Source organism: Camelina sativa, chromosome 11 (genome assembly GCF_000633955.1).
Source record: "Camelina sativa cultivar DH55 chromosome 11, Cs, whole genome shotgun sequence".
NCBI lineage: Eukaryota > Viridiplantae > Streptophyta > Magnoliopsida > Brassicales > Brassicaceae > Camelina > Camelina sativa.
In genome coordinates this window covers 42,349,021-42,365,414 of record NC_025695.1, presented here as the reverse complement: position 1 = coordinate 42,365,414, position 16,394 = coordinate 42,349,021, and the positions used below count along the sequence as shown (strand labels likewise).

At 34.7% G+C, this 16,394-nt stretch overlaps 2 protein-coding genes and 3 pseudogenes across 2 annotated transcripts; 3 read left to right on the top strand and 2 right to left on the bottom strand.

Annotated features, from left to right (window-relative positions):
• On the top strand, positions 1,913 to 4,187 carry LOC104725988. The gene is made up of 3 exons (XM_010444737.2): positions 1,913 to 2,311; positions 2,478 to 2,761; positions 3,307 to 4,187. Exons 1-3 carry the CDS (start codon positions 1,999 to 2,001, stop codon positions 4,024 to 4,026), a joined length of 1,317 nt encoding a protein of 438 aa, XP_010443039.1. The 5' UTR covers positions 1,913 to 1,998; the 3' UTR covers positions 4,027 to 4,187.
• LOC104728889 lies at positions 8,900 to 10,437 on the top strand (annotated as a pseudogene).
• On the top strand, positions 10,836 to 12,385 carry LOC104725986 (annotated as a pseudogene).
• On the bottom strand, positions 12,532 to 14,039 carry LOC104725985 (50S ribosomal protein L24, chloroplastic). The gene is made up of 4 exons (XM_010444736.2): positions 13,843 to 14,039; positions 13,309 to 13,347; positions 12,984 to 13,214; positions 12,532 to 12,877 (listed from the first exon to the last, which is right to left on the bottom strand). The coding sequence occupies exons 1-4, from the start codon at positions 13,954 to 13,956 to the stop codon at positions 12,668 to 12,670; spliced, it is 594 nt and encodes a 197-aa protein (XP_010443038.1). The 5' UTR covers positions 13,957 to 14,039; the 3' UTR covers positions 12,532 to 12,667.
• LOC104725984 overlaps positions 14,191 to 16,394 on the bottom strand; it is a 3,385-nt pseudogene continuing 1,181 nt past the window's right edge.

Sequence of the window (16,394 nt, the reverse complement as noted above, 5' to 3'; positions counted from 1 at the left end):
ATTATTGTAAATAATCTCATCTTTTTTTTGTTGAGTAAAAAGTTTGAAATTTCAATAATAATATATAATGGTAACAGACTAACAGTCCAAGACAACATTTATGTATCCTAGCGTTGATTTACTTATTCTGCACTAGGTGAGAAGCCGCCTTTGGATCCTTCTTGCTAGTTTCTAGGCAACATATCTGGGTGACCAATTTAACTGGTGCTAATTAAGTCAACACACTCACTACTCCGACTCTATCCTTACCAAGATTCTTTTGGGATGCCACTCGCGTCAGCTTCGCGTCACCAGTATTGTTTTGGGATGACGTGGGATCCTTAGATTGCGTCTTGCTACGTAAATGTTTAGGGCGTTGGTCGATTGAAGACAGAAAAAAGTGCGAGTTTTACATGACCTTGGATCTCTCTTACCCAACCGCCAGAGCCAACTGGACCTACTCACTTGGCAAATTCTTATATGCTTGTTAAAGAGCTCCTCTGCCCGTCCACAAACGAGTGAAATTTAACAGCTATTTGAAACCTGTTATCTCCATAGGAAGATGCTATTTGCCTAATTATTGTCAGCAACTTACATCTTCAAGACTATCTGGTTTGGCTCCCTGATATATATAATGGATTAATTATGTTTTTTTTTGTTTCATATTTAACTAAACATCAGTGGTATAATATAAAAGTAAAATATAAAAGTAAAACAAAAGTAGTAAACATCCTCCTTGATTCAAGACGGTACGTGGAAATAATACGGAAAGTTACCAAGGAACCAATAAGGGATAATGAATGTCACACTGGAAAATAGATGACAATAAATAAGACTTCAATTACATGTTCCACAGCAATACAAGTTGGTGATTACAATTATTGGTTTATATCAGTTAACATCGTTTCAAAAAAAAAATCTATAAATATTTTACCAATTTTTTTATAATTTCATATACGTCTTAATTAATTATATGACATATTCAAGGTTCTACTCATTTTATTTGTTTTATTCCATTATTTACTCGTTCTAAACAAATTTAGAAAGTCTTCGATCTTACAAATTCTGAATGGTTTTTTTTATAAATATCATAGCCAATAATGATTAAGACTATTAATAAAAATAAAATAACAAATGAAATTATGGGAGAGAAAATACTTCAATCAACTTAGAGCGTCTTTAACCCATGCATCTTTCCAATAGAGTAACTCCATTATATGAGATGGTTTTTTCTCCAACCATACTTAGTTTTAGAGTTAAAAATAGAGATATCTAAATCTTAGTGTAAAATATAAATGGAGATCTCCAATATAGATAAGATCTCTATTTTAGAGATTAAAATAGAGATGTATCAGAGAAAATTTGATTTCAAACTCTATTGTGAAGATGAATGTAGGGATGAACTGTAGATGGTCTTGCTAATATGTACGTATTAATTTGCGAAACATAAGGAAAATTAATGAATAAATATCTAAATATTTACTCTGGAAAATTATAAAAAAAATCTGGTATAGTTTGAAAAGGTAGATTAATTAATTTATAGGATTTTAGTTGAAATATATATAAATTACTATGTTTAGATTTTTTTTTTCTGTTACAGGTAAGTTGGTATTTTGAGTCTTTTGGGATCAATTTCAATCTCAATTGCAAATTTTAGTCGGGGCATTACTAGAAACTTTTTAAAAAATTATATGACTTTTAGAAAAACCAGAAGTGGCATACTGGTCCTCACTGACGCTTACATTGTTTATAACAGTCCAAGGCAACAATTATGTATCCTACCGAAGCTGCCTTTGATTTTTCTTTCCAGTTTTTTGGCAACATCTCGAGTGACCAATGTAATTGGTGCTAATTAAGTCAATAGAAATATAGAATCACTACTCAAAAATGGAAAACACTAGTATATAACTATGCTCCCATAAGTTAAATTAACGACACTACTTACTTTCATGGTCTTTGCACAAAAAAAAAAACTTACTTTCTTGGTCATTGCAATTATTTTTCTTTCTTTGTTTAAGTATGGAATCAAAATTGCTTTTGGTTACTCAATCGGGTAGTGTTGGTGATTTATATTCTCTTATTCGAGCTGATCCACACATTCTTCACAACGTCGACGTTTTACCTTTTATCCACACACCTCTCCATGAAGCGTCATCTGCTGGGAAGATGGATTTGGCAATGGAACTGATGATGCTAAAGCCATCTTTTGCCAAGAAACTAAATGAGGATGGCTTTAGTCCGTTGCATCTCGCTGTTGAGAATCAGCAAGTTGACTTAGCACTAGCGCTAGTCAAGTTTGATCCCAGTCTTGTTCGTTATCATGGAAGAGGAGGTATATTTATATTACTCCCGATTGCTCTAAATCATAATTCTTATTTAATTTGTTATCCGGAATGGTTAGGTTGACGATAAATATATTTCAAAAACATTTATAGCATAAAAGTTACTTGGTGAGAAACTTAATTTAAATTATATTTGGTAATAACTCATAACGACAGGTATGACACCATTCCATCTTGTGGCAAAGAAAGGTGGCGTCGATCTTCTGACAGAGTTTCTTCGAGCATGTCCTGAAAGCATTAGAGATGCGAACGCAAATGGACAAACTGCTTTACACATCACCGTCATGAACAAAAGGTATGAAGAGCTCAAAATTCTAACAGGGTACATGCAGAGAATGCGCAAAAGTGATGCTGCGTACACTGAGAATGACGTCCTGAACAGGCGTGATCGTGAAGGCAACACGGCTTTGCACCTAGCGGCATACGAGAACAATCACGAGGTATGTCATTTTCGATATTTGTAGACAGAAACTCTCTTGAAATACTCATACGACTTCTTTGAACGTTTTATCCTATATATATTATGTTTGGGATTTTATGCAGTATGACCACATAATATCACTAATAGATTATAGACCTATAACATAGAACATTGGTAGACCCCAAAGTTGTAGAGTGACATAATATTATGGCGTTTAGTGACATTCTTATAATATATCTTCGTAGAGTAAAACTCTAAATTCACGCGTTTCTGTCCGCTTGGGGAGTCTAATAAATAGTTGTCATGAAACATTTATAAATATACAGGCTGTAAAACAGTTGTTGAAATGCATGTCACTGTACCGGAACATCCAGAACAAAAGTGGCATGACAGCCCTTGATGTCTTACGAGCCAGTGGATCTCACATGAACAAAGATACAGAGAAAATGTTACAGAAGTCAGGGGGTAAGAGCGGGTACTCTATATCTAAAGAAAAGAAGACTACACCGATGTCTGTCTTCTTGAGAAAACCCGTCACTTTNTGAAACATTTATAAATATACAGGCAGTAAAACAGTTGTTGAAATGCATTTCACTGTACCGGAACATCCAGAACAAAAGTGGCATGACAGCCCTTGATGTCTTACGAGCCAGTGGATCTCACATGAACAAAGATACAGAGAAAATGTTACAGAAGTCAGGGGGTAAGAGCGGGTACTCTATATCTAAAGAAAAGAAGACTACACCGATGTCTGTCTTCTTGAGAAAACCCGTCACTTTCTTGGAATATTGCTCTACGGGAATGGCACGTTACAGGAGCCGCATGTCAGATGGAGCAAGGAATGCTCTTCTAGTGATAACAGCTCTTATAATCACATCTACTTATACTACCGCAATCCAACCACGAGAAAAAGACGACAGACTAAATGATCATGATCACGTAGAAGACTTATTAGAGATATTTCTACTATGGATATGCAATACTGCAGCCTTTTGCTCATCAATTGCCTTCACATATATACTCTTACCACTTGGTAAAGCATATGCTTGGTGGTTTCTCTTTATCACGGCACCTCTCATGGGATCTTATGCAATTTCGATTTACGTGAAGTATAGACGGACCACTGTGATCTCACACATGTTCTCCTACTTGTATCTGAGTATCGTATTCTGTTTCCTCATGTATTTCTTCATATTTTACGTGAAATGGAAGAGGACTACGAATAAGAAGATACAAAAACCCAGAAATGAGCTGATGTCTCAACAGTTTAAGATCATGGTTTAGCCATTTGAAGCGTTCGTTCTTTGTTTTTTGTTTTCCTTCTTTGTTCCCTGCCCTGTAAGACTTTGTTTGTTTTAAAATTTATCCAATATATATAGCTTTGTATTTTGGGAAACACTCTTAAAGATTGTATCTTCTGAATAAAAATTACGTGATTAAGGTTCTGCCGGAGTCATATTAAAAGGTTTAGTTCGTGGTTCAGCTATAATTCGATGAAAATTTCATAACCTTCAAAACTATATACCAAATTATTATATTTTTTTTTTTGAAATGGAGCAAGGAGAAAAACCTTTAAAGGGTTATGATATTAAAAATTAGCATCGTTTGACGTTTGTGTTGGCCTTGATTAAAAAATAACTACAGACTATACAGTACGTATAATATTTACAGTTCTCAGTAAAGCTTAAGTCAATTTATATTGTATATTTGTATCCTAGGCTCCTAGCTAGCGTGGACTCACTGATTACCCATTAGGTACGTATTAAGAGTTTAAGACCCCCACGACCTGATTCCTGAAAGGTTAAAAACACACATAAATCATTGAACAACGGAAATTATGGTGAGCAATGAAAACGTCTCCGGCTCGTGTCGTGTTACGCAACTCCGATGAGCAATTGTCTAGACGTTTTTATTGTAATTTTTGTTCCTTTATAATAATTTCGTTAAAACGTGGTAATAACGGTTTAAATTAATTTAAGAACCGGTTTGGAATTTAGTTAGACATTATAAGCTGCTAAAAGTTAACGTCCACAGTCCACACGGTTTGAGATTCAATTTCAAACTTGGTGTTGTTAGGGATTGACATGTTTTATCATATGATTACTTTGTGTGATTTTAGCTCCGATCTCCAAATTCGGTGGGGCTAGCCGGCTAACTGTAGTCTGTAGATCGATTTCTCTACTATGTTCTCGAAATTAAGAATACAAATTCCATCATCCCATGCACAAATTACTAGGGAGCGAATCAAAATGAACGTACCTAACAAATTATGCAAAAATGTCTTCCTTTAAAGGAGACCAATTTTTTTTGTTCTCCATACCGGATGCAAAAATATTACTTTCTTTTTTACTCCGGATACGAGTAATAAGTTTAAACTTTAAACGATCCCACCAAATAATGTAAACAGTCATCTAGTAAATACAAAAAAAAAAAGATATATTACAAAAAAAAAATCCCTCGTGGTTGCTTGAGAATATTGGCTAGTGATTTTCTTCAAATTAGTAGTAGTTAAATAAAAAAAAGAATCTGACGAAAGATAGATACCAATAAAAAAAGAAGGGAAAATGAATTTATCAAACAACACTTATTTCGTTTTACATTGGAACATCTATAAACTAATACTCTTCAAATTAATATTTGCTATAAATTAATAAATTTTTTCTGGTTCTAAATTAGGTCGATATATAGAATAACATAATTCGATAAAATAATAAAATAATAAATTTTTTGGAAATCATATACAAAAATATGGTCCCAACAATATCATAAATTAATAATGATATAAACTAAATATATATATATATATTATATCTAAAAAAATTTAGTGAAATATGACTCTATTGTTGTTTGTGTATTATTAAATTTACATTATAGTTATAACTCATCTCTAATCTTTTTTATTGTATTAAAAACTCTTGATGTTTTCTCAAATTGCATTCAAAAATTGTGTAAAGTCTTATATGCGATAATTGGTTTTTTACATTTAAGTAGTTTTAAAGGCACCGCAATATTTTGTTCGACTTCATCATTATTATAAAAGATAGAACTAACAATTTTTTATAAACTATAAACTTTTAACATTTATCATTTTCATATAGATAATTAAGTAAACTATTCACATGAATTCTATTACGATAGCTAAAATTATAAATTAAAAAAATTATATAAAAATGTGAATCATAACAAAATACCTTATTTATTAATTTATAGAAGTTTTACTGTATAATATTATACAGTGAACACGAGTTGGTTACCTGTCGTAAGCCTGACTTTTAACGAGGTTTAAGTAATTTATATATTAGGTCTGATATGATTTCTAGTTCAACCGGTCCAGTTGACTGGTCTGATCTGCTTAAGAACACTGATAACGAACGATATATATACATAGAGAAGAAGCACGATCAGATTGCACACCCAGCTTGACTTCGATTAAAATCATAACCATCGAAATTGTATCGTAACTCCATTATTGTTTTAATTAGAAGAAAAAAAGATTACCCTTCTGTATCATTTTATATAATATTTTCGAAAACAAAAATTTAGTTTCAAATTGACTAATATTTTCAATATCTTATGCAATTATTTTAACTGTTTCAGTTATGGTGATCATTTGTATTCTGGCGCGAGTATTTTTTTTTGTTTGATTGAATAGTTTTTGTTTCGATAGTAATTAAAGGATATAATTATATATTTCTTATAAAATTATTTAACGATAATCCCTAGCTATATACTTGTTTCTTCTGTAATTGATCTTTACTGTTGAGGTGCAAGATGATTCGTGAAGAAGGCTGGAACACGAAGAAACGTGATTTGCAGCTGAGAACAACCAGAGCATATCTTCCAAATAGCAATGTAAGTATGCCTATCAATTATGAAAAAAGAAAATTCAGTACTAAGAAGCCAGCAAGGAATAAAGGTTTAATTGGAACTAGCAAGACTTTTTTTGTTTGAAAATAAGCTAGGAAATCATAGGTACTTTAGTTTCATATCATATGTCGTAAATATTTGTATTTCACAAGTTTTGTTCTCAAAATACGTGGTTTACGTGTTAGACTAATGTTATTCACACGTACGAGTTACTTAGATTCACTACAAGAAAATAAATTTATTGAAACGTATTTTTGAGACAAAAAAAATTTCGTCACAAATTTGTGACACTTTAAATATAATATCATGACTAAATTTATTTGTCACAAATTCATAGTATTTTCGTTACTATATTATGACAGCAAAATTAGTAACAAAAGTTTGTCACAATTAGTGACGAATATGCTACGATAATATTAATCGTCACTCTTATGACTACATTGTGACCAATATGTTGTTACAAATTAGTTATGAACTTATAACAGATATGCAAGTCACAGTTTGTGACATTAAAATGAGTAAACATTAGTCATAAAATAGTATAAATTGTTATGTCATTTATACAAAGCTCATTAAGTCAAGTCTCTAACTCTAATTTAACAAAAATTATTTAAGAGATGATTAGGGTTTTATTCTTTATAATTTCGTGCTTCCTAAACCTAAAGAGAGTAAAACATTTGAGAGAAAGAGAACAAGGAGCCACAGTTGAGATTAAGGACAGATCTTACATGTCCTAGGAGATGGTGGAAAAGAAGGGGTAAACAGACTCTTTTATGGACGAATTTTGGTGAGAAATTTCCCAACCCATAAATGTAAGTCTTCTCCAAATGATTTTGTAACCCTTTTTGTAGATTAAAAGTTATACATGTTTTCTCAAACCTATTATGCGCAGATCCGCGAATTAATATCAGCCATCTTGTGAAATCTTTTCCCACTGCTACAAATTGAACCAGAAGCTGATCTATCCGCCGTTGGAAATATCTTCGTCTTACCTTTCCAGAAAGTCTGATATTGTTTCCATACGAGTTATAATATGAAAGTTATGGTCTAATATGTGCATCTGGTCGAATTTGTGATTTATTTTCTTTGTAAGAATAAAGATAGCTTATAATGTATATCTAATGTTTATGATTACAAAAAATTTGTATGATTATAAATTAAAAAAATAATATGGTTTTGAGATTAATATTTTAGTTATAATTTTTATCATATGCAATAAAAATTTTAGTAATAACTTGTGACCATTTGAAACTAACTTCTAATGATAAGATTGGACATTATGATAGTCACAAAATATCATGATTTTGAGTATTTGTTAAAATTTTGCGACAAATTTTTAGTTATATTTGTGACCATTTGAGACTATAGTTTCGTAATAATAAGATACATAATTAAAACGTTATTTTAAACACGAATTGTGGCGATTTAAAGACATTTTGTTAGTCTGTATTTGAGACAGCTTTGTTACTTTTTGTGTCGTAATTATTAATGACAAAATGATTACTAATATATTCGTTGCAACTCTTGTGACGTTTTTGTTACAAAAAAAAATTTGTGATCATAGTATTACAACCATTCAAAAATCGTCACAAATTCGTAACAATGTTTATATTGTGACTAAATACTTTTTATTGTGACTAAATATTTCGTTTTAATAAAATTATTTTTTTTGTAGTGATTACATGGTTTTGTTCCTATAAACCTATGGCCTTTTGGCGAATAAAAACAAAACTATATTGGCCTTTTTTGTTTCCTGTAAGAATATTGAGACCTTTATAACCATGCGTGATACATGGTTGATATCTATATTTTCTAACTAAATTGTATCTTTTAAAATATATATTCGTTCATGTGCGTAACGTGTAGCATCAACTNAAAAAAAAAAAAAAAAAAAAAAAAAAAAAAAAAAAAAAAAAAAAAAAAAAAAAAAAAAACGATATAAGTCTATAATATAATAGCTGGGAGATTGTTTCATACACTCTAAAAGGTCATCTACTGATCTACACCTTTGAACTAGGCCATCGCTCTCTCTCTCTCTCATTAATTGTGCTTATTATCAAAACTTGTGTTTAAGGTTTTTAGTCTTTATAATCTACTGATCTACACCTTTGAATTAGGCCATCGCTCTCTCTCTCATTGTGCTTATTATCAAAACTTGTGTTTAAGGTTTTTAGTCTTTATAAAAAAACTTCGGTTTCTAAGTATAGTTATAGTGTGTGGTTTGCTTAAACTTCGGTTTTTTAATTTCCACACTCCCCCAAAATTTCACTTACAATTATTCTTCTTTCTTATGGATCCACGATTGCTTTCGGTTACTCAATCCGGTAACGTTGATGAAATATATTCTCTTATTAAAGCGGATCCATACATTCTTGAGAACATGGACGTTTTACCTTTCATCCACACACCTCTCCATGAAGCTTCATCTACTGGGAAAATAGATTTAGCAATGGAACTGATGATTCTTAAGCCATCATTTGCAAAGAAGCTAAACGGGAATGGGTGTAGTCCCTTGCATCTCGCTGTCGAGAACCAGCAAGTTGAGTTAGCACTAGCGCTAGTCAAGTTTGATCCCAGTCTTGTTCGTATTCGTGGAGGAGGTTCGTACATGTTTTCAAAATCTTTAAAATATATATTTTTAAACATATCAAATACAAAGTAACTTGATATGAGAGATTCTTGTTTGTTGTTTTATCTCATAAGGACAGGTAATACACCATTGCATGTTGTGGCAAAAAAGGGTGGCGTTGATCTTCTTACGGAGTTTCTTCTAGCATGTCCTGAAAGCATTAGAGATACGAATTTAAATGGGGAAACTGCTGTATACATCACGATTATAAACAATAGATACGAAGAACTCAAAGTTCTCACAGGGTGGATGCAGAGAATGCCCAAAAGTGATGCTGCGTCCACTGAGAATCATGTCCTTAACACATGCGATCGTGAAGGCAACACGGCCTTTCACCTAGCAGCGTACGTCAATAGTCACGAGGTATTTCTTTTCCCATTTTTTGGTAGTGTGAAACTGTCTTAAACTTCTTTGTACTTTTATCCTAACATGTTTTTGGAGTGAATTATTTTTTACATTCACATGCTCTCATCTTCTTTTAATCATGTTTGTTCTGAGTTGTTTGAAGGATAGTTAACTGTGAAACATGTGTATATAGGCAATAAAACAGATGTTGAAATGTATGTCACTGAACCGGAACATCCAGAACAAAAGTGGCATGACAGCTCTTGATGTCTTACGAGCCAATGGACCTCACAGGAACATAAATACGGAGAAAATGATACAAAAGGCGGGTGGTAAGAGGGCGGCTTCTCTAACGGAAGTTAAGACAATGTCTGTCTTCCTAAGAGAACAAGTAACTTTCTTGGAATATTGCACTACGGGAATGGCACGTTATAGGAGTCATATGACAGATGGGACACGAAACTCTCTTCTAGTAATAACAGCTCTTATAATCACAGCTACTTATCAGACCGCAGCCGAAACAGAAGATATGCATAAAGAACCAGTAGGTGTGATCGAATTCATATTAGAGATTGTGCTACTATGGGTATTCAATACTTTAGCCTTTTCCTTGTCTATTGCCTTGACATTTATACTCTTGCCGGTTGGAAGAGCATATAATTGGTGGTGGTGGTATATACTCTTCACTTTCGATTTACATGAAGTCTGATCTCCAACGAGTATTTATCTATATATATCTGTCGATCCTATTCGGACTTCTCGTGTATCTACTGGTATTTTATGTGTGGTGGAGGCAGACTAAGCAAACGAAGGTACCGGAACCCAAAAGTGAGCTGATTTCTCAAGACATGTAGACCATGATTTAGCCATTTGAAGCGTTCCTTGTAAAACAGAACGTTCCGTAGGTGGTGAGTAACTCCGCAATGAAATCGCGTGGTATGCTTAGTGATGTTAAATATGGGCGGACCAGGTCACCCGGTCCTTAAATGTTAGTAGCATCATTTAGCGTATGCAACAATTAATGTTTACGTGCTGTTCTCACTAAAGCTCAAAATATGTTTTAAAAGAATTGGTCAATTCTGTTGTATCCTTGTCATAGCGTGGACTCACTGATTATCTATTAGGTGAGAAAGCTGACTGCCAATTTAATTAGTGCGATGACTAAGTCCATATAGACTCAACACTCGGAAATTTAATCATATATATCTCTAAATTTAATCAACGACAATGCTTCAACTCGTTTCTTCTTATTTTGGTCCTTCAAAGTAATTTTCTTTCTTAAGTAAGTATGGATCCAAGATTACTTTTGGTTACTCAATCGGGTAGCACTGATGCTTTATATTCTCTTATTCAAGCGGATCCATGTATTCTTGGAAACGTCGACGCTTCACCCTTCATCCACACACCTCTCCACGAAGCTTCATCTACAGGGAAAATAGATTTAGCAATGGAGCTGATGATACTTAAGCCATCTTTTGCGAAGAAACTAAACGCACATGGGTTTAGTCCCTTGCATCTCGCTGTCGAGAAACAGCAAGTTGAGTTAGCATTAGACCTAGCCAAGTTTGATCCCAGTCTTGTTCGTACTCGTGGAAGAGGCGGTATTTGCTTCAAACCCTGACTTTATAATTTGTAACATATAATGTAAAGTTACTTGGTGAGAGCCTTATTGTTATTATTTTTACCTCCCGACAGGTATGACACCATTGCATCTTGTGGCAAAAAAAAGGTGACGTCGATCTTCTTACAGAGTTTCTCCTGGTATGTCCTCAGAGCATTAGAGATGCTAATGTAAATGGAGAAACTGCTTTACACATCACGGTTATGAATGATAGATACGAAGAGCTCAAAGTTATAAGAGGGTGGATGCAAAGAATACGCGACAATGATGCTTTGTCCACCGAGATTCATGTCCTGAACAGACGTGATCGTGAAGGCAACACGGCCTTGCACCTAGCAGCATACAAGAATAATCACCAGGCATGTTCTTAACCTTCTTTAATTTGAAATTTTATCCTAGCTAGTTGTTGATCCGTAATTGTTGTGAAGGTGTTTAATTTGTGTGATCACACGGTTAAGCCATGTCGTGAAAACATGTGTATATGCAGGCAGTAAAACAGTTGTTGAAATGCATGTCACTGAACCGGAACATCAGGAATAAGAGTGGCATGACGGTCCTTGATGTCTTAAGAGCCAATGGACCTCACATGAACAGAGATACAGAGAAAACTCTACAAAAGCGCGGGTGGTAAGAGCGCGGCTTCTCTATCCAAAGTTGAGAGTACCATCTCTTTTCTCCTTAGGCAACCTGTCACTTTTTATGAATATTGCTCTACGGGAATGGCACGTTTTAGGATTCGTATGTCAGATGGAGTACGGAACTCTCTTCTAGTTATTATAGCTCTGATAATCACAGCTACTTATCAGACCGCGGTCCAGCCAGAAGATGAAGCTAAACAAGGAAAACCTCCGGATAACCTCATATTAAAGCCTGTGCTACTATGGGGATTCAATACTATAGCCTTTTTCTCAGCTATGGCCTTGACATTTATACTCTTACCAGTCGGTAGAGCATATACTTGGTGGTATATCTTCATTTCGGTGCCTCTCATCTGTTGTTATGCAATTTCTGTGTACCTTAAGGTCAATTACGAACGAGTATTCCTGTTGATGTATTTGATTGTCATATTCGGACTACTCATTTATCTACTTGTATTCTACGTGAAGTGGAAGCGGACTACGCAGAAGGTACGGAAACCGAAAACTGAGTTGATCTCTCAAGGCTTCAAGACCATGGTTTAGCCATTTTAATCGTTAATCTATTTAGTTGCTCCCTGTAAAGGCTGGACTGTTGTGTAAACATATTCAATAGCCTTGTACACACACTCATTTTGAAAAATACACTTAAAATCATATCTTTTGAATAAAGTACTTCAACTTAAGCTTACTCAGTGAAGCAAAACGGTGTTTATAGGGTAGAAATTTTATACTTTACCATAACAGGGATTCAATACATCCATCAAAATGCATAGGTCTATTAGTCTATATATCAAAAGTGCAACGAAGAAGAAAGAAGTGAGATAACTAAGATGCGGCAACTGCAACTTGGGTGGTTTCTTTATCCTTTGCCTCCTTAAGTTGCTTCCACTTCTCAATAGTGTCGATAACCTCCCCTGTTTTGATCAGATATCTTACCTTCTGTCCATCTTCAAGGACCTTGTGACCCACCCGGCTTACTACTTCCTTTTCTTTCGAATACAACATCACATTTGAGCTGTGGATAGGCGCTTCTATCTGGAAATCATAATACATATTGCACAATTTTTCAATCATCATTCGAATCATCAGGCCAAAGGCAGTAAAGGAATCTACAAACATCAAGTAATTTGAGTGGACTGACCTTAACAATTTGACCAGGTTCTCCCTCCTCTCGGCTCTTCATGTGTTTTGTTTTGAGGTTCACATCTTTGATCACTACGGTACTGTTGTGAGTGAAGATCTTAGTAACCTCTCCAACTTTACCCTTGTCACGTCCAGATATAACTTTGACCGTATCTCCAAACTTGACATGCATTTTGTGCAGAATCGGAAGACTGTTTGGTTTGCATTCTTTTCGTTCCCAACGCTTGAGCTGTAAGGCAAAAACCACACATAAAATCATTTGAACAACAACTCATCTTCCAAATCTCATTGTCTCAAAAAGAAAACTGTTTCTGCAGACTAACCTTTGCAAGAACAAGACATGGGTTCTCGGCAGGCTTGACCTACAACAACAAGTACAAAACGATCAGCAGGGTAATCAGGAAAACACATTTCGTTCGTTCATTGAGTATATAACAACAACAACAACAACAAGATACTAGCTACTATTAGTAAAATGCACCCACAGATTCCAAACAAATCACTAGTCAATCAGTTTGAAGAGCAGAAGCAGCTCTTGACATTTAACTGCTCATAAACTTCATCTCAATTCAATAGTAACACTAAAAGATAGACAATGCACAAACTTTTCTACCTCAGTAAGTAAAATCCATAGTGCAGAAACTTTAAAAACAAGCAACACAGATTCAATTTTATCAAAATTTTAACTCGTTTGAGAAGTATTTGTTGAAATGGGTTTGGGTATCAAAAACGAACAGATGAACCTAATTTACAACGCACCCAACAAGTTAACTACAGAATTTAATAGCTTGAGAACGAGATTGAAAAAAACCTAAGGCGAGAGATTAGAATCAGAATTCGAAAATTTTAAAAGTTACCGGAGAAGCGACGGAGAGGGAGGTTGGGGAAATTAGACGCTGACCAAGGAAGGAAGAGCTAGGGGATAGAGAAAGAGAAGTGAAAGAGCTCTGAAGAGCAGACATGGTTGCCATTTTTATTCTCGCTCTGCAACTTCCCACTGGCTAAAGTGGCGAAACTGTTGTTTCTTCTTCTTCGTCCTATCCGTTCCACCGATGACGATAAAAACTTGGATAACGAATTAAAACGACAACGTTTGGACAGGCGTAATTAATGGGCTGGACTATTTGTATTGGGCCTTGAGTGTATATATTTTAGAAAACATATAACTCATCGTTTCAACAGTGAATAACAAAAGAATATATATATATTTTTTTTAATTCACAAAAAGAAAAAAGATATAGACAACCTAGTACCACATACATCATTATAATCATTTCTCCTAACGTCTAAAAAAAACCAAAAATAAACGAAAATTAGAAACAAATCACATTTTAAATGTTAATAATAAATTAAAAAAAAAATTGATACTTTCTTTTTCTTGTTTTTATAAAAAAATCACAAGTCTTCAGCTATACTACTGTCCACGGAATTATCCCTCCGATGAGTTTCCGATCGTAATGATCCGTTTGCGGTTAGCTCACCTTCTGACTCCTCCACCACCGGAGGAGGAGGAGGAGGAGGAGGAGGAGGCCGTGGAGAACTCTTCTGTCGTTTTCTGCAATGTCTCACCTTAATGACACGAGTCAAGACCTGAACAATGTCCCTCATGTTGGGACGTTTTCTAGGTGCACGAGAGATGCATTTATAAGCAAAAGCAGCAACTTCATTCACTTCTTGTAAATCAAATCTCCCGTCTAGTCTTGAATCCACTATCTCTTCCCACCCAACTTTTTCCTCTGCATTCATCGCCGCCTGTTCATCAACAAACACAATGTTTTGAGTCTTTTATACATAAAGATTGGAGGATTTTGAGATGGTTTTTAGTTTTATGTAATATTACCAGCTCAACCAATTCCATTAGACCTTGTTGAGGGTTTCTTCCAGCTATAAGTTCGAATAGCAAAACCCCAAAGCCATAAACATCACTTTTCTTGGTGAATGTTCTTGTGGAAATGTACTCTGGANAATGATCCGTTTGCGGTAAGCTCACCTTCTGACTCCTCCACCACCGGAGGAGGAGGAGGAGGAGGAGGAGGAGGCCGTGGAGAACTCTTCTGTCGTTTTCTGCAATGTCTCACCTTAATGACACGAGTCAAGACCTGAACAATGTCCCTCATGTTTGGACGTTTTCTAGGTGCACGAGAGATGCATTTATAAGCAAAAGCAGCAACTTCATTCACTTCTTGTAAATCAAATCTCCCGTCTAGTCTTGAATCCACTATCTCTTCCCACCCAACTTTTTCCTCTGCATTCATCGCCGCCTGTTCATCAACAAACACAATGTTTTGAGTCTTTTATACATAAAGATTGGAGGATTTTGAGATGGTTTTTAGTTTTATGTAATATTACCAGCTCAACCAATTCCATTAGACCTTGTTGAGGGTTTCTTCCAGCTATAAGTTCGAATAGCAAAACCCCAAAGCCATAAACATCACTTTTCTTGGTGAATGTTCTTGTGGAAATGTACTCTGGATCGAGATAACCAAATGTTCCTCGGATGTTGTTAGCAGCATGTTTGTCTACCATTTCTTCTCTAGATAGTCCAAAGTCTGCAACCTGTAGTAAGAGACAATACACCAATGAGAAACTTGAGGTGGTTAAATAAACAAGGACGAAAGAAGATATATGTACCCTAGCTCTCATGGATTGATCCAACAATATGTTGGAAGACTTAATATCTCTGTGGATTACAGGAGGAACAGCCTGAAAAAAAAATGAATATAACATGAGTTTTGAAGTTGTGTTTTCCAGGAGATGCATTCAAATGGTGGATGGTTTTAGCAAGTAGCTTACCCCATCATGAAGATACTCTAGACCGCGTGCTACGTCTAAAGCAATATATACTCTCAAATCCCAGCTCGGCGGTTCATGTTTATCGCCTGTATCAAATAAAGCATTTTAGTGTGTCTCAAATCTTTATGTAGGCTCATCAATTGGAGGGAGGAGTCTGAACCATCAATTTAATAAAAATGATATGCTACAAACTAGTTAAACATTGGATTGACAATTCATTTAATGCCTAGCAGATTGTTATAGTATGTAGAAATAGATTGTTGCTTACTGTACAAGTGAGAAGCCAAGCTTCCTTTACTCATGTAAACGTATATAAGCATGTGCTGTCCTTTTTCAGCGCAATAGCCAACCAGGTCCACTAAATTACGGTGATGCAACCTTCCGAGTAACATAACCTGAAAAGAATAGGCAAGTGAATGAGTTTAGCAAGTAAGTGAAGCAGATGACAACTTATGGAAATCATGTGTCTGCCTGATGTTATATTTTACAAATGCGTCATGTTTTATTCAAAACTAGTTGTTCTATGGAAATGAGTATCATACAGAATCATCAGCAAGATCGCATAGATAGATCTTACCTCTGTCTGAAACTCTTTTTCACCCTGTTTAGAATCAGT